Raw genomic sequence first — 27717 nt, forward strand, 5'->3', positions numbered from 1 at the left:
CTGGTAAAATACTTCAAACACTGAGAACTGATTCCTGCTGTATATAGCATGTGGAGGGTGTGGCTTTCCGAGTGTCCGTCATGGACCCCTAGGACACGAGTTACCTAATGAAGAATTGTGGCCAGCATAAACTGAGACAGAAACTCTAAGGGCCCACTACTTCCGCGTGATAAATAGCTCTGTATTATCTTGTCACCTCACATAACACGTTAAACAAAGCCAGGGCAGACCACAGAACTAATTATAAAAGTAAAAGGTAAATTAATAAGAAAATATACTTGGATAATTTACTCACTTGCTACATTATTAAAATTGAACACACTTTACAGTAGAGAGATTAACACCTAGAGAAACAAAATAGGAGTACCTAATTCAATAAATTCTATTGTTAAGAAAAACAATAATCCTTCCTTAATTTGGCTATGCAGTAAGTTGTTGATGATGACTGTCAGTAGTATTAACTACAAAGGACAGAAAACTCGTTAGAGTTCCTTTATTTTTACGTTATTGTTTGTGCTGGCTCTCTAGAGATTAAGAGCATAATTTATATGTAGCTGGTAATGTTACAGGTATTATTGGTATTATATAGAAAACTTTACCTCCTAACATGAAACTTGTTTGTATAGTTTGAGCATCATGTAGATGGATGTCGGGAATAAAATGAGGGTCCTGCTCTAACCACTGAACCAGGTCACCAATTGCAGCCATTTTAAAACAAACAAAACCCAGCTGACCTTAACCTTAGCCTTTGAATTTCCTCTGGTTTCCCATTTCCCATTCTGCCCCTCCTCTTTCTCTATCCTCCTTCATTCCTTTAGTAAAAGGAATGGATATGGAAGAGGTTTAGAATAAAATGTCTTTTCCTTTTCACTGAATTGTTTTTTTATATATAAAAACTTGGCTTTAAATCATGTACTTTAAAGTTGAAAATAAAATGTCAATTCTTTACCCTGCCTCTGGGACTGCAATGAATTAACTATCCTTTTAAAAATATGTTTTAATAAGTAATATTTTTATATGTATGGATGTTTTGCCTACATGTAAGTCTGTGTACCACATGTGTGCAGTCCCTGTATGTAGTACCCATGGAGGCCAGAAGAGGGCATCAAATCCCCTGTGCCTGGCATTAGACAGTTATGAACCACCATGTAGATTATAGGAATCTAACCCAGTTCTCTGTAAGAACAGCAAGTGCTCTTAAATGCTGAGCCATCTCTCCAGTCCTTCATTGGTTACTATGACATTGTTTTTGTTGTTTTGTTTGAGACAGGGTCTCACTCTGGTTGTCTTGGAATTTATTCTATAGACCAAGCTGGCCTTGAATTCACAGAGATCCACCTGCATCTGCCTCTGGGTGCTGAGATTAAAGACATGCACCCTCACGCCTGGCTAAAATTTAAAAGTATATAGAATTTTTTTAAGGTATTTATGCGACTTTGATTTATGAACTACCATTTTTCTCTTATTTTCATGTTGGTAAGATTGTGTTAGGGTTTATGATATTTTATTAATACATATCTGAAAAGTGTTTTCTGAGTAGCGTTTTAATTGAATGCTTCTTAAGTTTTTACTGAATTGATCTTGTTTTTGTGTCACATTTTAATTCGTTTTCTTTGTTCTTTCAAGATACGCTGTGATAGCGTTTGGATGTGCCAGCTGTCCTAAATTAACCTGTGGGCGAGAAGGCTGTGGGACAGAGTTCTGCTACCACTGTAAGCAGATCTGGCATCCAAACCAGACCTGTGATGCTGCTCGGCAGGAGAGAGCTCAGAGTTTACGCTTACGAACTATACGCTCTTCGTCCATTAGCTACAGCCAGGAGTCTGGAGCAGCAGGTAGTGTGTCTGCTTTTATTTTTATGCTGTACGTGTGTGCACGCATGCTTGTGCACACGGGTGTGTGCAGGTGAGGATAACGTAGGTATTAGACCTCACCTTTCACTTGACCGAGACAAGGTATCTTGTTCTTTTCTGTTACGTATGTCAGGCTAACTGGCTTGTGAACTTAGAGGACTTCCTGTCTTTGCCTTCCATCTCAACACAGGAGCACTGGGGTTGCAGATGTGTGCACTCCTGTGCCTGACTGTGTCTTCTGGAAATTCACACTCTTGAAGCAAGTGCTTTCTTCACTGAGCCACCTGCCCAGTCCCTGTCTGATTTTCAAAAAATAGGTTATTTGACACATAGAGATTGTTTGGTGATTTTAACTTAAAGAGTATTCAGTTACCATTAATTTGTTTTTATTTGTTTTCACTGTTAAAAATGTTATGTTTTACATATTTGTGTCCTGAAAACCTTATTCTTGATGTATTTTTGTTTAATAAATACAGAAAGTAGTTTTGAGATTGGAAAGATATCATTGTCAATGACAACAAAAAAGCTGCCTATTTGTGTACTAGACCATTGGATATACAAGACTTGTAAACACATTTGATAAAGTAGTAATTTGGAATGGAACCAATGTACAATTATTTCTGTTTGTATAAAGACCACACATTTAAGTATTTTGTGAAACTTAAAACATTTCAGATATATTTAATTTAGTACTAAGGACATAGAAATCATACCTTACTTAGGAAGGCATACAGAACTTCAGGGTGTCTTTGGAGGGTAACTAAAAATTAAGATAAACCTCAAAATAAGAAACGTAGATGGCCGTCTCCTGACCGCCCAGACCTAAACAATCACACAGAAATGGTATTAATAGCAACACTGTTTGGCTGATGGCTCAGTTACATTTGTAGCTAGCTCTTAACGTCTTAAATCAACCCATTCCTATTAGTCTGTGTAATGCCTTGTGGCCGTGGCGTTACCTCATTTTCTACATACTTTGTTTCCTTGGTGACTGACTGGCATCTGCTTGATTCTGCCTACTCTCTCTGTATATCTCTGCTAAGTTACTGGCCAAAACAACTTTGTTCATCAACCAATAAAAAAGCACTACAGATACAGGACATCCCACATCAAAAAAAAAGTTTAAGTTTTTAAAAAATCTTAGCGTTCTTAATGTTGACTAGTCAAAAAAAAAATCACTATTTTCTGTTAATAGAATGTTCTTAGTTCATTGGAATTTTAGTTACTAGAAAACATTCTGTCTTGATAATTACAATGGGAAAATTTCAAAAGTATAGAAATTCGCGTTTAAAAAAGTGAGATTGTCATGTTCTTTATACTGCTTGAGAAAAAGTCTTTTAAGCTTTAATGTGGATTTAATATTTTATGTAATACACTTGGGTTTCATTCCTATTTGCTTACTGATTTGTTTCTATTTCCTCTCCTAAAGATTTAGTGTATAATACAGAGATTTTAGCAATAATTATAATAATTGTAGCTATGGATCGAGAAGGATTTTAGTGAGGCCCTGTTCCTGGAGAGTTGGCAGTAGCCACTGGATGTTGCCTTGAAGAGTGGGGGAGGTATCTTTTGGTCATAGGACACACAGGCATGTAGAGAGATAGAATAGGCTCTGGACCAGATTTGGAGTCCGGAGTCAGGACTGAATGTAAGGTCCAGATTCTCCTCTTCTCTGTGACCTGAGCAAGGTTTCTCTCATCTTAAAGATGAAGCCACTGCAGTGCTTATGCCTGTAGGGCTGCGGTCGGTCTGCCTCATACATGTTCTCATGACGTTAGACATGGGAACACTGCAGACATCTGCTAGGAACATTTCTAGATGAGCATTACAACTTAGTTATCTAAACAAATACTGGCCTTCCTCCAAGTAGTCACTGTGGGAGAGTATATGTAGTCATGTTTTACTGGACTGCAAAGGTTGTATCAGTTTGACTTCAATTTGGTTCATTCAGGGTAAATAAAACTAATGACACCGTGCCATGTAAATCGGGGATTTGGGCTCAGGCAGGTGTGCAGCTCTGATGTGGTGACATGGCATTGTTATCTAGATCATGTTCTAGAGCTATGCAGTCGAGTTGCCACCACTCTCAAAAAATCTAAAAATCATTTCATAATGTTTTACTAAGTTTATCATTTTGTGTTTGTTGCTTCTTGAGCAGATAGGATTGGTATTTCTTTTTGATATACATGTTGTGTTAAGTATAAAAGCTAGCTTTTTTTCTTGTCTACCCTATGTTTAAAATTTGTAATGCAAATGCTATATTCTTTGGGTTATTTAAATCATAATTTATAAATACTTTTACTTTTTGTATTCTAAAAATAATCCTTTATCATGTCTGTGATTGCTTAGAGCTATTGGTTTGCTCAAAATAGCTTGAATTATTAAAACACTTAAAGTGAACCTTACTAATTCGTAACTTATAAATAGCTTCAGCCTTTCAAAAAACACCAAGGAAACTTGAATTTATTGATAAAACAGTTAAAAACTGAGCATAAAACGTTCAGGAAGGAAAAGAGAATATTAACTTAATGTTAATAAATAATAATAACATAGAACAAATACTTAAACTCAGTGGTCAGAATTGTAAATACATTTTCTAAACTGCATATAGATAGAGGATACAACTGGCTAATGGTGGCCTGTATTTAAAGAACAGCTATAATTCAGAATGGTGGTACAACTCATCCTTTGTTGATACCTAAGGTTATCTAACATGACATTCTAACCTGTCCCTGTGGGGCATTTTGTAATGCATTAGTATACATTAGTATACAGTTGTCCCAGCAACACTTGAATAAATGAACAGCAAATACGGAGAATGCTTACTAGCAGTCATGAGGATAAGGTATTCTGAAGCTGTTCTCAGGGGTGTTTCTGTACAGGGCCTTAGGTGAACAGGAAGTAACCACTTCCCTGTGGTGCCTTCACTAGAGGGCAGCATACAGGAGTCTGAACTCCTGTCATTCTTGGTTTTTATTGCTTTGCTACCATGTTTGAAAATGGTTACAACCTGAAAATTTACTACAAAGTATATTTCCTTAGAAGGAAAGAAAAGAAATGCTTTCTGTACTAAAAACAACAGGCTAAAATTGCCACCTAGTGGATGTAATTTCACAGATTTGCTTGGGCAGTGTTAAAGCTGCCAATCTGAAAACTATGTCTATACATTTTATATTTCCTTGTCTGTGTTCCTCACAGCTGATGATATAAAGCCGTGCCCACGATGTGCTGCTTACATAATAAAGATGAATGATGGGAGTTGCAATCATATGACATGTGCTGTCTGTGGCTGTGAGTTTTGTTGGTTGTGTATGAAAGAAATCTCTGATTTACATTATCTAAGGTAAGCTTACGGAGAGAACTATATATGTATGAATAGTCTTTACATTGTATATCAAAGTTTTTGTTTTGGAAACAGCATGTCTTAGTTAGGTTCTTGTTGCTATAAAAAGACCCCATGACCACTACAACTCCATAAAGAAAGAATTTAATTGGGGTGGCTCTCTTACAGTTTCAGAGGTTCAGTCCATTATCATCATGGTGGGGAGCATGGTGGCATGCAGACAGATGTGGTACTGGAGCTGAGAGTCCTACATCTTGGAGGCAACAGGAAGTTGACTGACTGTCACACTGAGGGAAGCTTGAGAAAAGATCTCAAAGCCCGCCCCCACAGTGACACACTTCCTCTAACAAGGCCACACCTCCTAGTAGTACCACTTCCTTTGGGGACTATTTCCTTTCAACCCACCACGCTGTATTAATCTTAAGTATTTTTAGTCCTGAGATTTATAAGCTACTTAAAGAAATGGACTGTATTCCTCTTTACATAAGCTTAAAAGCTACCAAGCCATACTTAAATAACTTAGAATTACCGAGTCCAAGATAGGAAACAGAGGAGGTTCCTTTGCTTTTACACTGCTGTTGAGCATCAGTGCCGATATCTGCAGCTGTATGCAGCTAATCCAGCTCTTCAATCTCATAAATAAATTTTCTCATTTAGGCCCCAGTGTGAATTTAGGATGTAATTATATAATTGTGTGCCTAAAATAGGAGATAGAATAAATATATTTTATTTTAAATCAGTATAATGTTCAGAAATGGAGGTTCTGAAGGTTATGGAGAACTATGGATAAATTTTACATCATAATTAACAATATCCTGTTATGTAATTTAAAGTGGATCTTTCTTTAATCGTTTGGCTTTTAAATGACCCCAAAATACAAAAAGGAGAGGAGTAGTTAAGTATGAGAGACAGCCCCTTCTATAATTGTGGCTTAGATATGTTGTAGTTATTTGTTTCCCAACAGTTATTATATAATTTTCCTCTCAGTCCATCAGGTTGTACTTTTTGGGGGAAGAAACCCTGGAGCCGAAAGAAGAAAATCTTGTGGCAGCTGGGAACCCTTGTGGGTGCTCCTGTAGGGATTGCTCTGATAGCTGGCATCGCCATCCCTGCCATGATCATCGGCATTCCCGTGTATGTAGGCCGCAAGGTAAACGCTTTCTTCTAAATTGTTGGTGTGTTTTCTTAGACGTGAAATGTCTTTGCTTTATTTTTTAACATAAAAGTTGGTTTTAGTTTCTTCATTATAAAAGTTTTGGACTGGGAATGTAATTCCGTTGGTATATTTTTTTTCATGGACGAAGTCCTTGATTTGACTACATAAACTACATAAATTATATCTATAATTCCAACACTCAGGAAGTAGTGACAGAAAGATTAGAAGTTCAAAGTCATCTTTGGGATACAGCAAGTTTGAAGCCATCCCATGTGTCTCATCAATAAAAAGTAAACTAATAAAAGTCTTGATTTCCCGCAGTAACTTCCCAGTATTTGGCAGGCTAATATGTGTGCATAAAAAGCAGCCTTCCTTTAAAATTGTTCAGTCTGCACTGCAGATCCAATGCCTGGTGTAATTACTGAAAGATGATTGACATGTTCTCTCTTTTGTATATCCTTTTAAAGTTATTTTTGTGAGATCTTTTAAGATAGAAATTTATGGCTAAATAATGTGTACCCTTAAGGAAAGAATAATTAACCAGTTCTTTAGTTCTTTACTCTTGAGTTCAAAGCTTTTCCACCTCCACTGTATTGCTGCTGTTTATAAATACAGTTGACAAGTTTGACAGTCTGTTGTGGAATCTGAACTTTTCTGTATGCCATCAGTTAAGCAGGTAACTTTGGAGAGTTAAATGGGATAATTTATGAAGTACAAAGAAGCCAGTTGCCATCTAAATTAAATTAATTGAATGTCAAGAAATTATGTGATCAGAACAAAGAGAACAGCTTTTCATAGGGCAGTTAGTAGTGGAAAAGCCCAGACTTTACCGCAGGTGATTTATAAACCTGCATCCATCTCTTTTGGGGAAGCGGGGACGTCTCACTGTCTAGTCCTGGCTAGCCAGGCACTCACAGAGATTCACTTGCTTCTGCCTCCCAAGGGAAGGCGTGTCTCACCACACCAGCTGTTGATTGGTCCTCATGTAGCACCCTGGGTGTGTCAGCCTCTAATCTTTGTGGTGAAGTAATGAGATTTGCGTTACTTGCTTGTGGTATGTAAGTGAACATATGAGTAGAGATCTGGACAGCTCGCTGGAGTTGGTTTTCTGACTCCACTGTGTTGTTTCAGGGTCACACTCAGGTTTGGCAGCAAATACTGTTACCCTCTAAACCTGCCAACCTAATACTGTGGTTTAGAAAAGGGACTTGGGTCCAAGTGAATGAATTTTGTATATAAAGTTGCTCATAGATTTAGTCTAGCCAGTTGGGCGGGCACCGAGTCCTGGCGAAAGCCCATGCTATTGCCAGATGGCCAATGTTTAGACAATACTGAGGCTGTGTGTCCTTTAATCCTCTTTCTGAGCTGTGCTACTAAACTCAGGGTAAGAATGAGCCTCTTCATAGACAGCTGCATGTTTTTCATTGACCTGTTTGCCTGCACAGATGCCTGTGTACCCGGTGCTTGCAGAGGCCAGACGACATCAGGTCACCTAGAACAGTGGTTCTCAATCTGGGTCGTGGCATAACCAAACAACACTTTCACAAGGGTCACCTAAGACCATTGGAAAACACAGATATTTACATTGCAGTTCATAACCGTATCGAAATTACAGTTATGAAGTAACAACAAAAATAATGTTTTGGTTGGGGTGACCCCAGCATGAGGACTGTTTTAAAAGGTTATAGCATTAGGAAGGTGAGAACCCTGCCCTGGAAGTAGAGTTGCAGACAGCTGTGAGGTGCTGCAGGTGCAGGTCATCAATGCAGTCCTTTGTAAGAACAGGCACACGCACTGTTAACTGTGGAGCTGGCCCTGAGAACAATCTGAAAGACAGCAGAAATAAAGACAGCATGGATCTTTTGGGTACTCTACATGAAAAATTATTAAAATCACTTTCTGTCCTGGTTAATTTTTTGTCAACTTAACACAAGCTAGAGTCATTTGAGAAGAAGGAGCCTTAACAGAGAGAATGCCCACACAAAGTCTGGCATGGTGGTATGCACACTAGACTACCCATGGGCATGCAGTGGGCTGGGCCCTCCTGTGTCTGTCATGAGTCAGGAAATGCCCCATGGGCATGCTCATGAGTCAGTCTAGTGTGGGCTCGCTTAGTGCGTCTGTCTGTCTGTCTGTCTCTCTCTCTCTTTTTTATTTTTGATTTTTCCAAGCAAAGTTTCTCTGCCAATCCTGGAACTTACTTTGTAGACCAGGCTGGCCTCAAAACTCAGAGATCTGCCTGCCTCTGCCTCCTTAATGCTGGGATTAAAGGTGTGCGCACCACCACATCAGGCTTAGTGTGGACATTTCCATGTAGAGTACCAAAAAGATTTTTTTATTGAAAGCAAAACTACTTGCTCAGGTCCTTAGGAGGGAAAGACACAGAGTCCATACTGAGGGTGAGTTTATAGACTGACAGGCAGTCTGTAGCCAAGGTCTCCAGAAGCTAAAGCACAGTCCAGCCAGTCTGCAGTGCAAGACCTTGTATCGAGAAATTTTTTGTGGTGTTCATACATGCACCTAAAGGGAAAGTTGATGGATTAGTTTTTCTCTTTAATTTTCTGTGATGTTCGGGATCCACATCAGCTCAGGAAAACCTAAGAAGTCAAGAAAGTACCTGAAAACTGAGCTTTTAGTTAGAGCAAACATTGCAAGAGTAACAAACTAGGTATGCCTTTAACCTCCACATTTAAGAGGTAGAGACACAAGGATCAGAAGATCATCCTTGGCTACATGGGGAGTTGAGAAGAGCCTGAGCTACGTGAAGCCACTTCTTAAGAAACTGAGGGTTTGAGGTCTCAAGGGAGTGGGGGAGGTGGTTTAGTGATTAAGAGCACCTACTGCTCTTCTAGAAGAACTTCCTACCAACAAACAGCCCACAACTGTTTGTAATTCTAATCCCATGGGATCTGATGCCCTCTTCTGGCCTCCGTGGCCACAGGGCACACACATGGGACACATGGTACATATAGGTAATATATGTACACCCATACACATATAATAAATAGTTTTTTTTAAATGAAAGAAACTGGAAGGAAAAGAATTAGCGAACAGAAACAGTTAAGTTGAACCAAAACTATTAGGATGATGTGGTAGTCACTGTTAGTCCATACCAGTGGGTAAGGATGCCGAATTAATTGGCTTTTGGTGTATATCTATAATCTCAGTACTTTGGGAGCCAGCCTAGTGTGTGTGTGTGTGTGTGTGTGTATATCAAGGTCATGTCTCAAAAAAAAAAAAGGAAAAGAAAAAAGAAAAGAAAGAAAGGTGGTGGGGGTGGGAGCAAGAATTCCTTTCTCTTAGCAGCCTGTCCTCACAGATCTACCCTGCGTATGTATAGGCTTGGCTTTGCTCTGCTTAGAACTGTGTCCAGGAATGACTGGGGAAAAGAACATAGAAAGGACCTAGCATTCTATTTATAGACTACCTGTGTGGTCTGGAGGCTGTTCCCGGGGTGTCTTGAAACAGATGGGGGTGCCCTTCTTTAGTTTGACCTTTGCAGGCCACAAGAACAGAGCTGCCAAACTATTTCCCAGTTTCATTTAATAATTCATAAGCTATTTTTATGGCAATGATTCTGTTATTGATATGGATTGTACAATGATGCTAATAGATTTAACTCCTGGTAACCATTATTTTTCTTTGTCTTTACCTGTTTAAACTGTAAATAAGTAGATAGGATTTTTGAGTCATCTGTTAATTTTCTATCATAAAAAGGTGTCTGGAAAAAAGTTGCACTTAAATGATACTTGTTTCATACGGTGCCTTTTTAGCTCAACTTGTAGGAGTGAAAAAGATTGTGGGACCCTCTGCTGGGGCTGATTCGAGGGAGTCTTGTTTAGAAAGAAACCTGTGGACTCTAGTACTGTTTTTATGCCATGGCATCTCGTGGTGTGGGCCAGCTTTGAACTAGCCGTGTACGCAAGGATGGCTTTGAACTTACAGCACGAACTAAATCTCCTGAGCTACTGCCACCCTTTGTAAGCAGGTCCTTAATGAGCAGTTTGTGACGCTGTGGTTACCTTGAATTAGGGCATTTGACTGAAATTGTGTGAGAAATTACTTCATCTTTCTTGTACATGTAGGACTATTTTATCTAAACTAAATATATAAAGTTTTCTCCTCTAAATTTCCATTCCCTTTTAAATTTAAGATTCATAATCGCTATGAAGGCAAAGATGTTTCAAAACACAAACGGAACCTGGCCATAGCAGGTGGTGTGACGCTGTCTGTCATTGTGTCTCCGGTGGTGGCCGCGGTGACTGTAGGTAAGAGCATGCTTTAGAACTTCCCTTGGAATACCTTAGGAATTTGACAAAAGAGAGATTTCTGACTATTAGGTTGCTAAGAGGATCACTTTTAAGATGAGGGGTAGTTTAAGTAGGACCTACAGGAGATTTCTCAGGCAACTTCATTAAAAGTGCTGTAGACTGAAGAACCTAGTTTAGGGTGGGGGCATGTCTCAGACATACATATAAGGCTTGTGTTCATCCCCAGAGAACCTGTTGTCAGGATAGATGATGAGCAGCTCTTCCCTTGAGTCAGAGGTTTGCGCTTAAGAAGATCACAGATTCTGTTTTTCCCTCCATTCCCTGAGGCTACCTGGGAATCATGCATTTGCTTGTGTTCCGGCCAAATCCTTAGCCCCTGTGCACCTTCTGAAAAGACCTACACCTCATAGTCTGTGATTTAGTTTCTGGTTTCTGATATGTAATTTAATTCCCTTTTAGGCATTGGCGTTCCCATTATGTTAGCTTATGTGTATGGTGTTGTTCCAATTTCCCTCTGCCGAAGTGGGGGTTGTGGAGTTTCAGCCGGCAATGGGAAAGGAGTCAGAATTGAGTTTGATGACGAAAATGACATAAATGTTGGTGGACCTAACACAGCTATAGGTGAGTCCTTTAAACAGAAAAAGAAACGTGTTTATTTCCATTGTCTTTCTTTTGTGAGACCTCATTGTTCTCACTCTGGCTCAGACGCTCTCCCTCCCTCTTCCTCTCTGAGACAGGGTCTCACTGTATAGCCTTGGCTGGCCTGAGCTTTGGTGTATAGACAAGACTCTTTCTGCCTCACGTGTGCTGGGATTAGAGGTGCACACCCGACGGCCTTGTAGTTTTCATCCAGAAGCAGAGCTGGGAAAGGAGCTGTGGAGAGCAGAAGCATGCGCGAAAGGATGGCGTAGTTCTGATGCTGGTGCCTGGCTCCTCCTGAGAGTACGCTGGAGATTAGAACCTTTATGAAGTAGTATGGGAAGGATGTGAAGAGGAATGCAGTTAAAGAACTGCATGCCGATGGCCTTCTGTGTTGTTAGAAGACTTACAGATTAGAACCGTAGTGGGCAGAAATGCCGGAGGATAGAGGCGGCACTCCAGGAGAAACGTCAGCTGACCAGCTTGTTTGTTCTGTATCCAGCAGTTTCTGTCAATAAATGTCTAGAACGAAGCCCTTTTGTGCCCTCTGCAAGTATTCCAGCCAGGTCCTCCGAGCCCTGCCACCTTTCTGTTGTGTGCCTTCTCTTGACTCTCTTGATCGTCTACATGGGGAGCAAGGTGTCAAGTCCTTAGTCTCACCTTCTGCCCTGACTGTCTGAACGCTTTCCCCTTCCCGTCCTTTCTTAGGCCACCTCTCCATGAAGATGACGGTTAGAACTCCTCTTTCTGAGATTTGAAATTTGGAGTTACCTCTGCCTAGAATACTCTCCAGAAGAATTTTATGGCCTTCTTTTCACTGCCTTTGAGTCTCATCATAAGAGGCCTTCCCTTGTCACGTGATAACAGCGGTGCCAGGGAGACAGGCATGCACTGTTGGAACTCCCCACCCCTGCCTCTGCTGGGTTTCCCATGGATTTTGTCACAGGGTTGGATATGTAATAGAAACTCAGATGTTGGCATAAATATTTCTCATTCCTAAGAGTGTGAATAGTACTGTAAAATTAGAATAGGGTCCTGATACAGTTAGATCTAGTGTATCTAGAGGTCAGCTTCTGTCCCAATCTTACTGACCTAGAAAGTAAGATCTCTCACTGGAACCTAGTGCTGGCAAGGGAGGCCTTTTAAATCACTGGTTTATTTAAAACTCCCAAATCTGCTGGGCTGTGCACACCTTTAATCCCAGAGGCAGGCAGATCTCTGTGAGCTTGAGGCCAGCCTGGTCTACAGAGCAAGTTCCAGGATAGGCTTCAAAGCTACAGAGAAACTGTCTCGGGGGTGGCAGCGGGGGAGGGGAGGTGCAAATAAATAAAATTCCTAAATCTTCTGGATTTATAACAATAAATAGTGACCATCTTAAATTTAGGACCAGTCTCAGATTGAGCTGTTCACCCAAAATGGCTCTCTTCATGCTTAACCACAAGTGTGATTTGTACTTGGTGTGATCTGATACCCTTTCTGAAATGCTGTGGGAATTATCAGGAAAATGAATTATCATTATTTGTATCTTGACTTAATATTTAGATACAACATCAGTGGCAGAAGCAAGGCACAATCCTAGCATAGGCGAGGGAAGTGTTGGTGGTCTGACCGGCAGTTTGAGTGCGAGCGGCAGCCACATGGACCGAATAGGCGCCATCCGGGACAACCTGAGCGAGACCGCCAGCACCATGGCACTGGCGGGAGCCAGCATCACTGGGAGTCTGTCGGGAAGTGCCATGGTAAATTGCTTCAACAGGTAAGAAAGGGCTGCGTTTTGGTAACCTCAGACATTAGTTAGATGAACAGCCTGAATACAGAGCACGATAATTACTCTAAGGCCAAAGAGGTGGTGTTTGGTGCTAATGCTGGAGTAGAGGCTTAAGTCCTAAGAAAGAACATCGCACCTGCTGGAGCTGCGTCTGTGCACACCCAAGTGAAGGCCATGTTTAGCCTAGACCTTGCTTTTGGGCGACAGCTGGAGGCTTGGGGAATGGGTGGGGTCAGGATACCCCAGGACTGGAAAACTGCCTGCATCCTGAAATAGTAATGGTCATCTCTCACCAAGTCTTTTACTAATGCCTATGGAGATAGGGAGGAGAAATTAACATTTACCTTACCATGGTTTGTTTTCCTTCTTCACTATTCTGTTTATTAGCTTTTCTATGTGGAAGGAGGTAGATGAACAACTTTAAGTTGTATTTATCTTATTTTAGGTTGTTAATAGTTAGGCAGAAACTAAGCTGTAGTGATATGTTATTACCTCTTATTACAAAATCAGATGTGGGCTGAAGTTTTTATTAGAGCCTTTCTTAGTATAGGGTTTTCTTTTCATTTTTATTTGGGATAGAGTGTGATTTTTACTTGGTGTGATCTGATACCCTTTCTGAAGTCCTGTAGGAGTTTATGGCAGAAAGTTAGTTATCACTTTTCACTTTTTAAATTTTTTTTTTTTTGGGGGGGGGGGTTCGAGACAGGGTTTCTCTGTGGCTTTGGAGCCTGTCCTGGAACTAGCTCTGTAGACCAGGCTGGTCTCGAACTCACAGATATCCGCCTGCCTCCGCCTCCCAAGTGCTGGGATTAAAGGCGTGTGCCACCATTGCCCGGCTAAATTTTTTAAAATTTTATCTTTATTGCATGCACATGAGTATTTTTACCACCCATATGTACTTGCATCTTGTGAGAACATTGCCTATAGCGGCCAGAGGAGGGCATCAGATCCCCTGGAACTGGAGTCACAGGTTGTGAGTGCTGGGAAGTGAGCCCTGTCCTCTGGAAGAGCAGCTGATGCTCTTAACCACGGAGCCCTCTCTCCAGCCCCATTGCTTGAATTGTTTGCATCTTGATACACCAGTAGCAGAAGCCAGGCACAATGAGAGGGAAGTGTTGGTGGTCTGACTGCAGTGGTGTGTAAGCTGAAGCCCTGTGTAGACTGGCTAGCCTGGAACTCATAGTGACCAGCCTGCCCGTCTCCTGAAGGCTGAGATTAAAGGCGTTTTCCCCTACATCCACTTAAAAAGGGCTTTTTTTATTAATTGATCTGTTATGTTTATTGATTAATATATTCTGACTTTGTATTTTGTACTGAAACATGACAAAGGAAGGGCTGCATCCTAGTAAAAATATAGTGGAGATCTTTAAATTCAGATGATTTGTCTTGTTTTTCCTTTTGGTAGTATTCTCTTAGTTTCTCTTGGGTGTTGTTCAGTACACACAGTATAATCTGAATAATCAAATAAGTGGGGACTGAAAAACTATGGTGTCTAAAATTTTCATATTTGAAGTTTTTAAATGGATTATTTAAAGATACATATTATGATTGCTGAACTATAAATGATTGTGGGTTTATGTGTTACCCTCCTCTTTAAGGTTGGAAGTACAAGCAGATGTACAGAAAGAACGGTACAGTCTAAGTGGAGAATCCGGCACAGTGAGCTTGGGAACAGTGAGTGATAATGCCAGCACCAAAGCAATGGCAGGATCCATTCTAAATTCCTACATCCCTCTGGACAGGTAAGAAAGAATGTTCCTATAAGATTGGAAGTGTTTTTAAGTGCATTTAAAAAGTATTATCCCTATCATTAGGCACAGTCTCTAAGAAAACAGTGAGATGTTGAAAGGAGGTGAATCCATTTAGGTAGAGAAGCCTCTGTGGTTCGCAGGAGAATGGGAGCTGACTTCTAACTCTAGTGTAGGGTTTGGGTTGGTGAAGTTAGGTGATGGTCGTGCCCAGGCCAGAAAAGCAGTAAATGTTACTGTTTTAAAAACTTGAAGCACTCAGAGGCTACAGAGAAGGCCCAGCAGTTGGGTGCTTTCTCCTTGTCTAGCCAGCCTGGGTTTAGTTCTGTGCTCACGTTAGGTGGCTCACGCCCACTTCGATCTGTGATGCCCGCTTCTGACCTCTGCTGTCACCTGCTCATACAAGGACAAACAAATACACATAAAGTAGTATATTTTTAATTGAAACATTAAGGCAGTTGTTTATAGTGGTGTACACCTTTAATCCCAGCACTCAGGAGGCGGAGGCAAATAGGCCTCTAAGTTCAAGGCCAGCCTCGTCTACATAGTGAGAGCTCTAGGTCAGCTAGGATATATATGCATATAAAAACAAACAACTCCCCCCCCCCCCAAAAAAAAAGGAACAAAGACAGTCTTTAGTCTTTTCTGTTTTGAGACAGGGTTTCACTCTGAAGCCCTGGCTGTCCTGGCCTTGAGCTCACAGAGATTCACCTACTTCTGCCTCCTGAGTGCTGGGATTAAAGGTGTGTACCATTGGCATCTGGCTAAAGATAGTCCTCTTCTCTGTAGCTTTATGTTGTAGAATGTAGCCTGCACTCACCTGTCCAGCAAGCTTCTGTATTGAGGCTTTGGTGTTTTTCCTGCTCTCGTTCCAGAGAAGGAAACAGCATGGAAGTACAAGTGGATATTGAGTCCAAGCCGTTCAAGTTCCGGCACAGCAGTGGGAGCAGCAGTGTGGACGAGGGCAGCGCTGCCCGGAGCCACACTGGCGGGTCATCCAGTGGATTGCCTGAAGGTAAATCTGGTGCCACCAAGTGGTCCAAAGAAGCTACAACAGGAAAAAAATCAAAAGGTGGTAAATTGAGGAAAAAGGGCAACGTGAAGATAAATGAGACCAGAGAAGACATGGATGCCCAGTTGTTGGAACAGCAAAGCACAAACTCGAGTGAGTTTGAGGCCCCATCCCTCAGTGACAGTATGCCATCTGTAGCGGATTCCCACTCGAGTCACTTTTCCGAATTCAGCTGCTCAGACTTAGAAAGCATGAGAACATCGTGTAGCCATGGTTCCAGTGACTGTCACGCCCGCTTTGCGACTGTGAGCACCCTTCCTGAGGTAGAGAATGACCGTCTGGAGAACTCACCACACCAGTGCGGCAGTTCTCTGCTCTCCAAGACTGCTTCCTGCTCAGACGTTCCACAGCCGAATCATGCCGCAGAGGAGCACGGCCCCAACAAAAGCGCGCTGAAGCCTAGTGGTGATTTGTGCTTTGGCGATGGACTGAAAGAGACAAATAACAACCACCCACATCAGACAGTGGACTTGAAGGTAGCTATTCAGACTGAAATTTAGGTCCAGAATGCTGCAGAGTAATAACCACTGAACAGCCTTGTTTGGAGCTGGTTGAGCCATGCGTGACTGTTAGGTTTAAGTTACCAGCAAAAGCCAGGTTTCATAATCATGATGCAAATACATTTTGTATGTTTAGCAAAACATTGTGTTCCATGTGGATGTTAATTACCAAATTATGAAATGAAGGCTTTAAAAGTGCATTATTATGAGAATAATAAGTTAAGAAAAAGCATATTTTGTGTTCTTGTCACAAAACAATGCTTGATGCACATACCTGTGTATTTAGATAGAAATTTGGCTTAATTTATAATCATATGATACTAATGCTGTTCTGCATTGTTAAGAAAAATCGAGGCTTAGGGATAGTGGTTAGTGACATGTTATTGAAACCACTAAGGGATGGTGTGAAAGGACCTGGCTGGTTACTCAGTATATGATCCTCTTTGTGACGTCTCTCTTCATAACTGAGCTTAAATTTCATTTCTTTCTTCACATGCAATGTGGATATAGAGCTTAATGCAGCCCACTGGTGACCATTTGGATACTTAGACACTTGAGCAAGATCGTGGCAGTTTTTGCACAACTTGAAGTAGAAATACTTGGTACTGTTGCATATCTCATGGATTGTTGATGCCATTTTAGAAGAAAAAGATAGGCGTAGGTAACTAAGTGTACTGACAGCAACACAAAGACAGAGAGCTACAAATGAAATCCCATTAGGACACAAGCATCACAAAAGTCACCTGCTCTAAGGGAGGTCAGTGCCTTTGGGAGAGACCGGGTTTTAAGAGCCTGGTTAGTGGAGGATTTGCTATATCATTTCCCATAACGTCTCCTCTAGTCACCTCAGATATTGAGAAAAATACAGGAAATAGATAAACATGAATGTGATTATTAACTTTGCTGAAAAAGTATTTGCCTACCAAAGACACACTCAGGCTTTAGTAAGTGTAATATTACATAACCTCGGTTTTTAACATGTATATCTTTTCCAACCATGAACTCAAAGCAATGCAGAGCTTGTACCAAGCTTATACAAAAGGTCTGTGGCTTTGTTTCCTTTGCTTTTGTTGATGGAGGATGTTCAGCTGACACAAGCAGAAGCTGGCCAGAGTACTTCCCATGGAACTTTCCTAGCAGACTGGCCCACAGCAGTCGAGACTCCACTGTAGGTGTTTCTTTTAAGTATTACCATTATGGTGCTACTGAGCATTTTCTTCTGATAAAGGAAATGCCCCGGGCTGCAGTCTTTCACCGTCCTTCTCCGCACTGCGTCCATTCATGTGCTTCTATAACACTAGTGCCAGTTATTTTATTTGATAATGCTTAATATGGTATTTGTACATTTGTTTGCATTCCAGTTTTGTTCAATGAGTGTGTAAACAGCATACGTGAAATAAATGTAAATACTAATGAATTTGGTGTGTGCACAGAAATTTTTATAAGAACAGATATTCATTTGCTGTAGTACAGGGAGTTCTCAGAGGGGCAGACTGATGGAATAAATCTATAAGTGCGTAGAAAGGATATTTATTTGTGGTTCAGCTAATCCAACAATGGCTGTCTACCAGCAGAAAGTCCAAGAACCCAGTAGCTGTTCAGTCCATGAGGCTACTATCTCAGCTGGTCTTTAGTATACACCAGCATCCCTAGGAAGTAGGCTTTAATGCCAATAAAGGAATGTCCTTTATGTAGGCTGCCAGCAGAGGATGTGGCCCTGGTTAAAGGTGGATCTTTGTACCTTAGAAGATCCAGATTAAAAGTGGGTCTTCCCATTTCAAATAATTTACTTAAGAATAACCCCTCACGACACAAGGAACATACCAAAACATAATAAAGGCAATATACAGCAAGCCAACATCAAACTAAATGGAGAGAAACTCTCAGCGATCCCACTGAAATCAGGAGCAAGACAAGGTTGTCCACTCTCTCCATTCAATGTAGTTCTTGAGGTCCTAGCCAGAGCAATAAGACACCAAAAGGAGATCAAGGGGGAGTAACTCTAGCCAAACAAGTGGAAAACTTGAATGACAAGAACTTTAAATCTTTGAAGAAAGAAATTGAAGAAGACACCAGAAAGTGGAAAGATCTCCCATGCTCTTGGGTAGGTAGAATTAACGTAGTAAAAATGGCAATCTTACCAAAAGCAATCTACAGGTTCAATGCATTGCCCATCAAAATCCCAGCAAAATTCTTCACAGACCTTGAAAGAACAGTACTGAACTTCAAAGCAAAAGACCCAGGCTAGCCAAAACAATATTGTACAATAAAAGAACTTCTGGAAGCATCACAATCCCTGACTTCAAATTCTACTACAGAGCTACAGTACTGAAAACAGCCTGGTATTGGCATAAGAACAGACAGGAGGACCAATGGAACCAAATAGAAGACCCAGATACTAACCCACACACCTTTGAACACCTGATTTTTGACAAAGAAGCAAAAAATATCAAAAAAAAAGCATATTTAACAAATGGTGCTGGCATAACTGGATATCGACATGTAAAAGTGAAAATAGACCCATATCTATCAACATGCACAAAACGCAAGTCCAAATGGATGAAAGACCTCAACATAAAGCCAGCCACACTGAACCTTGTAGAAGAGGAAGTAGGAAGTACACTTGAACCTCCTGAAACTGAAAAGCTTCTGTAAAGCAAAGGACCTGGTCAACAAGACGAAATGACAGCCTACAGAATGGGAAAAGATCTTCACTAACCCCACATCAGACAGAAGTCTGATCTCCAAAATATACAAAGAACTAAAGAAATTGGTCATCAGAAGAACAAATAATTCAATAAAAAATAGAGTACAGACCTAAACAGATAACTTTCAACAGATGAACCTAAAATGGCTGAGAGACACTTAAAGGAAATTTTCAACATCCTTAGTCATCAGAGAAATGCAAATCAAAACAACTTTTGAGATTCCATCTTACACCTGTAAGAATGGCCAAGATCAAAACCACTGATGACAACTTATGCTGGAGAGGTTGTAGGGAAAATGGAACACTTCTGCATTGTTGAATGGGAGTGCAAGCTGGTACATCCCCTTTGGATGTCAGTGTGGCGATTTCTCAGAAAATTAGGAAACAACCTTACTAAAGACCCAGGAATACCACTTTTGGGTATATATCCAAAGGATGCTCGATCGTGCCACAAGGACAAGGGCTCAGTCATGTTCATAGCAGCATTATTTGTCATAGCCAGAACCTGGAAACAACCTAAAATGTCCCTCAACTGAAGAATGGATAAGGAAAATGTGGTACATTTACACAATGGAGTACTACACAGCAGAAAAAAAATAACGACATCTTGAAATTTGCAGGCAAATGGATGGAGCTAGAAAACATTTTGAGTGAGGTGACCCAGACCCAGAAAGACAATTATGTACTCACTCATAAGTGGTTTTTGTTTTTTGTTTTTCGAGACAGGGTTTCACTGTGGCTTTGGAGCCTGTGCTGGAACTAGCTCTGTAGACCAGGCTGGTCTCGAACTCACAGAGATCCGCCTGCCTCTGCCTCCCGAGTGCTGGGATTAAAGGCGTGCGCCACCATCGCCCGGCTCATAAGTGGTTTTTAAACATAAAAGAAAACCAGCTCACAAACCACAATCCCTGAGAACTTAGACAACAGTGAGGACCCTAGGAGAGACTTACGTGGATCTAATCTACCTGGGAATAGAAAAAGATAAGATCTCCTGAGTAAATTGGGAGCATGGGGACCTTGGGATGAAGGTTGAAAGGGAGGGGAGCAGAGAAAAATGTAGAGCTCAATAAAAATCAATAATAATAATGAAAATAAGTGTACTCACCCACTTGGGTTTTAATTCCAGATGTAGTCAAGTTCACAACTAAGAATAGCCATCCCATTTGCTGTACAGCAGAAGTCATCAATGTTACAAGCCATTGAGACGACTCTGGTCTCAACAGAGTCCTATTTGCCAAATGTCAACCAACAGCATTAGGAACCAACCTTTCTCTCTGTATCAGATTCCCACCTTTACCCAAGTGAACTGAGGCCAGGTGTGGTGTTGTCGTGGAGACAGAAGCAGGAAGATCTCTAAGTTCAAGTCCAGCCTTGAACAGAGCGAGCTCTAACCTCGCCAGTTATTCAGTGAGACCCTGTTTCGGGAAATAGAGACAACGGTGAGTTGAAGCTGAGGGTGCAGCTCAGCTGTAGAACACTGGACCTGATCTCTGACCCTACCTTCACCCAGCCCCAAGCAAGGATTTGTTGAGTTTTACCTGAGTTGTAAAATAATTGTCACTGTAAATTCCAGTTGTAGGAAATGAACCCAGAGTTTTTAAATTCTCACAGCCATGGAGTGTTTTATAACCTTTAGCCTAATCTCTGTGGATATGTTGACATTTCTGCAGAAGTCTAAAAGTTAATGAATGGTAAAGCTAGCTATTTTACAAGAAATATAGCAAAAATGGTGTCATGAGACGCCAGTGCATCCCATGTGTCTTGTCCCTCCGCTGGCGGAATCTTCCTGTACTAGTTACTTGTCTGTTGCCGGGACAAACTGCCTGACAAGCAATTTAAGGCAGTTCCAAAATGTGCTTGACCAATAGTTCAGGCTTGTTACTAGCTAACTCTTACACCGGAATTAACCCATTTCTGTTTATTGCCACATGGCTTGTGTCTTTACCTGTCTGTCCTCTAGCATGTCTTGCTTCCCGGGAGGCTGGCTGGTGTCTCACCTCACTCCAAGAATGGGTTAGAATTTCTCCTCTTCAGAGATGGCTCAACAGTAGGAGCTTCTCTGCTCTGATCCAGCAGCTGGCACTCAGCATCTTGGGCCAGACCTGCATACAGTGGCTCCTGAGAGCTGTCACAGGACTGCATCCCAGGAGGGGGCGCCAGAGTGCCAGCTTCAGCCTCTTGTCTGGTTGTTTGTCTCCTGGAGAGTGTTCCTGTGTAATCGCATGTGCATAGCATTCTTGGCAGTGTAGATGAAAACAGTTGTCATCCACCCCGATGAGGACATCTTAAGAGAAATGCATCACGCGATGTGTGTATGTGAGCAGCCGCAGGGAGTCCTTGAACAGGCTCAGTTATCTGTGACATCAACACATGCTAGACTGCTAAGAGACTGCCATCATGTATGTATATATAGCATCCACTGTCTACTGTTACAATAACTTAAGGGAACCAATTACAGTAGGTTTTCAAGAGAAAACAATGCAGAGTTTGAAAGGTGCCATTTTACCCACAATGAGTCCTAATTCTCTAATTATAAAAAAGATACCAAAATGACGTTACTCTTTCACAGTAACTTTCAAATGAAGAAATAAATACCCCTGAAAAAGAACGCCGTGGACTACAGAAGTAAAAGACAGTGCACCGGTTAAGGCCTGAGCGTCGAGACTGGAGGCATGGCTGTTCTTGCCGAGGGCTCACGTACCAGCAGGCTCACATCATCTCTGACTCCAGCCCAGAGGATCCAGTGCCCTTCCCTGGCCTCGGCAGCCTGCGTGCATGGGGCGCACATGGAGACATGCAGGCACACACACGTTAAATAAATAAATACACCTTCTTTCCAAAGGCCCGAGTGCTTATTGTACAGGAAATACCTTTAGCCCAGAAAAAGGAGCATCTAATGACCTTTTCCCTTCACGTTTACAGTAAGGAATAAATATATACTCAATAAAGCAGAAAACAAAACATTGCGTGGGGACATTTGAATGTTTGGGAGACGGGCAGGGTGACAATTCAAATCCAAATTCAGGCTGGCTCTGTTTCAGACCACTTTATTGCTCACAGTACCTATATAAGGGAAGTCACATAGTAAAAAATGATTGGAATTTTTGGCAACTTTTTATTAGGCAATGTTTGTTTTCATATTAGAAAAATAAATTCCTTGTGGCTCTAAATTAATAAACTATAACGATCTTCTAGATATGAGTGTTATACTTCATCTCAACTGACAATAACATGGACTTTGTGTATATCCGGGGGACAGAAAGTGATGGAAACATCACTGTTAACATTTGCTTTTACAGAACTAAAGACACTGAGTTTATAACTGGTAGGTCATTAGAAGAAAATGTGTACTACAAATTAGAATGTAATTTGCTAAGTTCTGAATATAGTTATTAAATATAAATGTGTTGGCTCTAGTACAGAAGATAATATTTACAACCAATAAAAACCAGATTGTAGAATATATATTATTCTGGCTATAAAAATAAGTACAATGTCCAACAGTCCAAACAGGGGTTCTTATGGGTGCAGCTTCACCCATGCAATGCCATCTCGGAGGGTCGGGAACTCAGCAGCCCCGTGTTAAAGCCCGTATTGCCTCCTTAGGGCCTGCACGTCCTCCACAGTGAACCGGTCGGCCCATGCGTGTGACAGGCTGTCAAGCAGCTGTGCCATCTGCTCCTTTTGGCCTTGGTTAATTAGTGTCAGGGTCATCTGGAAAAGGGGACAGTCCTGTGAGCTCAAAGCTACCCAACCCCAAGCCAGGCTCCTCCCGGGCGTACTGCTGCTCACCTTAAACCTCTCCGCCCTGCTCAGGTACAAGAGATGCTCATACACCAGCGCGGGGTCCTTAGCCACGAGGTGACTCTTCAGAGACTGAACGAGGAGGAGGAGCATGTCGCTTTCGAGTCTGTTACTTAGCAACACTGGCAGATCTCTGGGTGCAGTGATGGCTAAAAGCTGTGCACAGGCCTCTGCATCTTTCTGGGTGCAGATGGTGTGGAGGACCTGCCCGAACTCATAGGCATTGCTAGGCCTGGAGACCTCGAGGTTTTTGGAGCGGTCTGCAGAGCCTCCATCTCCAACTCCCTCCTCGGCAGGCAGGGAGGCGGCAGAGGCCTCTGCAGGTCTCTCAGGCTCCTCGTCACTGCTTTCATTTACCTTCCCAATAGAAAAGTAGACCAAGTCATGACACAGAATGCCAGCCACACATATCACAAGTCACACTTCACAGTGTGAACTGAGAGCTACATATGGTATTCCAGGAGTCAAGTTCACAGTATGAACTGAGAGCTACATACAGTATTCTAGCAGTCGAGTTTATAGTGTGAACGGAGAGCTACATACAGTATTCCAGGAGTCAAGTTCACAGTGGGAACTGAGAGCTACATACGGTATTCCAGCAGCCAAGTTCCAAGTAAAAAAGAAAACTTCGTGGGTTTTTTTTTGTTTTTGTTTTTTTGAGACAGGGTTTCTCTGTGTAGTCCTGGCTGTCCTGGAACTCACTCTGTAGGCCAGGCCCATCTCTAACTCAGAGATCCACCTGCCTCTGTCCACTGAGTGCTGGATTAAAAGTATGTGCCACTACATGGCTAAAAATAAAAATTTTAATGTTATAAAATATATAATTTCTTTAAGAAGGAGAAGTTAGAGCATAAAAAGTATACTTAGGAGTTTGAAAAACTAACCCACACTAAAAACAAACCGAAGGCCATTTTTATGATTAATTTTAGATTCATCTTCATGCCCTTGTATTTAATAAAGTGAGCCTACATTTTTTTTTTCTCTTAATCAAAGGGGAAAAAAAGTCCTCCCCTGATGCCTCATATTGAAAATGTCAGGCCGTAAATAGGGTGTCAGTATTCATGGATGTCCAGGAACTTAGGTCCTGACATTCTTCATGAGAGGCAAAGCAAGTGTGTGGCTTTCTAGGAGTCACAGAGGTATATGATGCCCAGGCCCTCTTGGCGAAACCCATATCATTGAAGAGTTAGAACGATGAGGACCCCTCAACGCTCACACAGGAGCAACCGTGCACAGCTTTGGTCCCAGCACTCAGGGACAGAGGCAGGCAGATCTCTGAGTTCGAGGCCAGCCTGGTCTACAGAGTGACCAAGCAAAACAACAGTAGTACATCAGCCTGGGAATGTCCCCGCCAGGAGTGGCTTGCATGGCTGAGGATGAGCCCTGCATTTCCACATGTCTGCCCCAAGGAGAAGCCTAAGACATGGGCTCCCAGGGTACCAGCCAGGCAGAGGTGACACTGAAACAAGAACCTCCCCAAAACACAGACACCCGGTATCCATGGCCCGTGCTGAGAAACGTGTGGCTGATGGTAAAGAAGGCCGATTCTGCCTTCACGACTGGCTTAAATGTTCACTGACAATCAGAATAAAAGGAAAAAGGTCCTGTAGAACTCACAGGAATATCCCTTAGGATTTTGTATAAAATCTCAGGGCGTGCCTTCAAAGAGCCTGAATACAAATACCTCTTGAACTTCGATCCTCCTCCTCTCCCTTCCTTTGCTGGGAGATGCGGTGCCATTCTCAGCATCAGGGCACCTGGTTGCCTCTTGCAGTCCCGTCTTTGCCTCTCCTGGGTCTGGGTGTAGGAGGGCTTGCCTGGGGTCAGCTAAGCTTTCCTGGCAGTTCTGAAAAATGTGACGATAGGATGGTTAGCATGAGTAAAGGCTCTTGTGTTAGCCCGGATGGTAGCGCTTTGTGTAGTGTGTGCAGGTGGCATCCTTCAGTCCATTCACACAGCGGGCATGTGAGACAGTTGGCATACACCCCACTACAGCAAACCTCCACTGTGAGACAGTCGGCTACATCCCACTACAGCAAACCTCCACTGTGAGACAGTCGGCTACACCCCACTACAGCAAACCTCCACTGTGAGACAGTCAGCATACACCCCACTACAGCAAACCTCCTCTGTGAGACAGTCGGCATACACCACGCTACAGCAAACCTCCACTGTGAGACAGTCAGCATACACCACGCTACAGCAAACCTCCACTGTGAGACAGTCGGCTACACCCCACTACAGCAAACCTCCACTGTGAGACAGTCGGCTACACCACGCTACAGCAAACCTCTGCTGTGAGACAGTCAGCATACACCACGCTACAGCAAACCTCCACAGTGAGACAGTCGGCTACACCCCACTACAGCAAACCTCCACAGTGAGACAGTCGGCTACACCCCTCTACAGCAAACCTCCACTGTGAGACAGTCGGCTACACCCCTCTACAGCAAACCTCCACTGTGAGACAGTCAGCTACACCACGCTACAGCAAACCTCCACAGTGAGACAGTCGGCTACACCACGCTACAGCAAACCTCCTCTGTGAGACAGTCAGCATACACCCCACTACAGCAAACCTCCTCTGTGAGACAGTCGGCATACACCACGCTACAGCAAACCTCCACTGTGAGACAGTCAGCAATCACCATGCTACAGCAAACCTCCACAGTGAGACAGTCGGCTACACCCCTCTACAGCAAACCTCCACAGTGAGACAGTCGGCTACACCCCTCTACAGCAAACCTCCACAGTGAGACAGTCGGCTACACCCCTCTACAGCAAACCTCCACTGTGAGACAGTCAGCTACACCACGCTACAGCAAACCTCCACAGTGAGACAGTCAGCAATCACCATGCTACAGCAAACCTCCACAGTGAGACAGTCGGCTACACCCCTCTACAGCAAACCTCCACAGTGAGACAGTCGGCATACACCCCACTACAGCAAACCTCCACAGTGAGACAGTCGGCTACACCCCTCTACAGCAAACCTCCACAGTGAGACAGTCGGCTACACCCCTCTACAGCAAACCTCTGCTGTGAGACAGTCAGCATACACCACGCTACAGCAAACCTCCACTGTGAGACAGTCGGCTACACCACGCTACAGCAAACCTCCACAGCGATACAGTCAGCAATCACCATGCTACAGCAAACCTCCACAGTGAAACAGTCAATATACACCACACTCAGCTTGCTTTCTCATTTAATCCAAACCCATAGTCCCTGAAATGTTGCTCCAAATTCAGGCTAGGTCTTCCCACCTCACTCTAATCTAGATATTCCTTCACACGCCCGGCAATGTTTTCCCTGGTGTCTTAGTCAGGGTTTCTGTTGCTGTGATGAAACACCATGACTGAAAAGGAAGTTGGGGAGAAAGGGTAAAATTTGGCTTACTCTTCAGTATTGCTGTTCGTCATTGAGCAAAGTCAGGACAGGAACTCAAACAGGGCAGGAACCTGGAGGCAGGAGCTGATGCAGAGCCATGGAGGGGTGCTGCTTACTGGCTTGCTCCACATGGCTTGCTCAGCCTACTTTCTTATAGAATCCAGACCAGCAGCCCAGGAATGGTACCACCCACCATGGGCTGGACCTTCCCCCATTGATGACTACGGGAGAAAATGCCTTACAGCTGGATCTCAGTGAGGCATTGTCTCAACTGAGCTTCCTTCCTCTGACAAATTGACACACAAAACCAGCCAGTACACAGGGAAATGCTAAATCCAATCAAACTGATGGCGACAATTAACCATCACAGTCCCTGCTGGTGAAAGCTAAGATCCTAAGCCAGGTATGGTGCAGAGCCAGAGCCCTAGCTGCTGTGGAAACCAAGGCAAGGGAACGGTTTGAGCCCAGGAGCCCCAAACCCCCTGAGCAACAAAGCACGATGAACTTCCCAATCAAAACCAGACTTCTCAAGGCTGCATCAGGGAATGAAAGAACAAGTTAACCCATAATAGGCACCACAGAGTGTAGGTAGCTTTTCTAACACTCTTGTTCCATAAAACCTTGCAATGTTCTTGCCATTTCAGCCGTGTCCTAGAACTACAGACTAGACCCATGTTTGGTTAAGCCCAACTGTGAGGCGGAGGGGAACCAGAGCCTCTCTTGCATGCATGAGCTGCACCGTAGCAGCATGCACAGGAGGCTGAGACAGAGACCCTGAACTAGCGGCTGTGTGCTATTCCTGGAAGAGGAGCAGGAATACCATGTCCCTTCCTCCTCCCACAACAACTGGAGGAAGAGTGACATGTTTCGAGACACAGCCTTAAAGCTGGGTGTGGTCTATTACAATGAACCGCTTGCATACTCTGACACTGTGCACGTCTGTAACGCATGTCCACATTCCAAAACGTTAGGGCTCCTATAGAACCGGGGAGAACAGACATCACATTTACACTAAGGTGTCCTAGATGGGAGCCACAGAGCAGAAGCACAACAGGAGGGCCAGGCATGGGGGTGGCAACAGCTAACAAACTTGCCACTCCAAGACCATGTCAAGCTATAATTTACTCTGTAGCCTCATAGACAAATGACTGTCCCCATCTTCAAAGGGAAGACACATGGAAACAAAAACCTTCGAGGTGACGTAGCAGTCGTGCCCAGAGGTGGGCGATAATCCAGTGCAGCCCAGTGTCACGGTCTCAGGACAACAGGTCTAGGGGGACGCGGGCTGAGAAGTGGACATCGCTCACACGGGATGCTCACATATTCAAGAGTCTGCTTGAAGGCCGGTCTGTCTGGGTGCAGGAGTGTGAGAAGTTGGAAAGCACTGGGCTAAGCAAACAGGGAGGGGCAGCCCAGCAGTATGGGACAGCTGATGAGGCAGAGATGTAGGGCCACCTAGTCCACAG

General features: G+C 42.9%; 2 protein-coding genes and 1 long non-coding RNA gene across 3 annotated transcripts in view; 1 reads left to right on the forward strand and 2 right to left on the reverse strand.

Annotated features, from left to right (window-relative positions):
• Positions 1 to 17767, forward strand: part of Rnf19a (ring finger protein 19A, RBR E3 ubiquitin protein ligase) — a 40724-nt gene extending 22957 nt beyond the window's left edge. The window contains exons 3-10 of the mRNA XM_075961192.1: positions 1627 to 1835; positions 5052 to 5196; positions 6184 to 6346; positions 10506 to 10620; positions 11083 to 11244; positions 12805 to 13018; positions 14629 to 14772; positions 15654 to 17767. Of these exons, the coding sequence (XP_075817307.1) occupies positions 1627 to 1835; positions 5052 to 5196; positions 6184 to 6346; positions 10506 to 10620; positions 11083 to 11244; positions 12805 to 13018; positions 14629 to 14772; positions 15654 to 16350 (1849 nt within the window). The 3' untranslated portion in view covers positions 16351 to 17767. The remainder of the gene's footprint in view (positions 1 to 1626; positions 1836 to 5051; positions 5197 to 6183; positions 6347 to 10505; positions 10621 to 11082; positions 11245 to 12804; positions 13019 to 14628; positions 14773 to 15653) is intronic.
• A 4328-nt stretch (positions 17768 to 22095) lies between these two features.
• Positions 22096 to 27717, reverse strand: part of Spag1 (sperm associated antigen 1) — a 51583-nt gene continuing 45961 nt past the window's right edge. The window contains exons 17-19 of the mRNA XM_075961190.1: positions 24546 to 24707; positions 22850 to 23218; positions 22096 to 22771 (exon numbers count right to left, since the gene is read on the reverse strand). Coding sequence (XP_075817305.1) covers positions 22640 to 22771; positions 22850 to 23218; positions 24546 to 24707 — 663 coding nt within the window. The 3' untranslated portion in view covers positions 22096 to 22639. The remainder of the gene's footprint in view (positions 22772 to 22849; positions 23219 to 24545; positions 24708 to 27717) is intronic.
• LOC142845247 (uncharacterized) lies at positions 25743 to 26057 on the reverse strand. The gene is made up of 3 exons (XR_012909820.1): positions 26021 to 26057; positions 25896 to 25937; positions 25743 to 25813 (listed from the first exon to the last, which is right to left on the reverse strand). It is a non-coding gene; the product is annotated as an uncharacterized LOC142845247 (long non-coding RNA).

The sequence above is a fragment of the Microtus pennsylvanicus genome, chromosome 2, assembly GCF_037038515.1.
Source record: "Microtus pennsylvanicus isolate mMicPen1 chromosome 2, mMicPen1.hap1, whole genome shotgun sequence".
Taxonomy (NCBI): Eukaryota; Metazoa; Chordata; class Mammalia; order Rodentia; family Cricetidae; genus Microtus; species Microtus pennsylvanicus.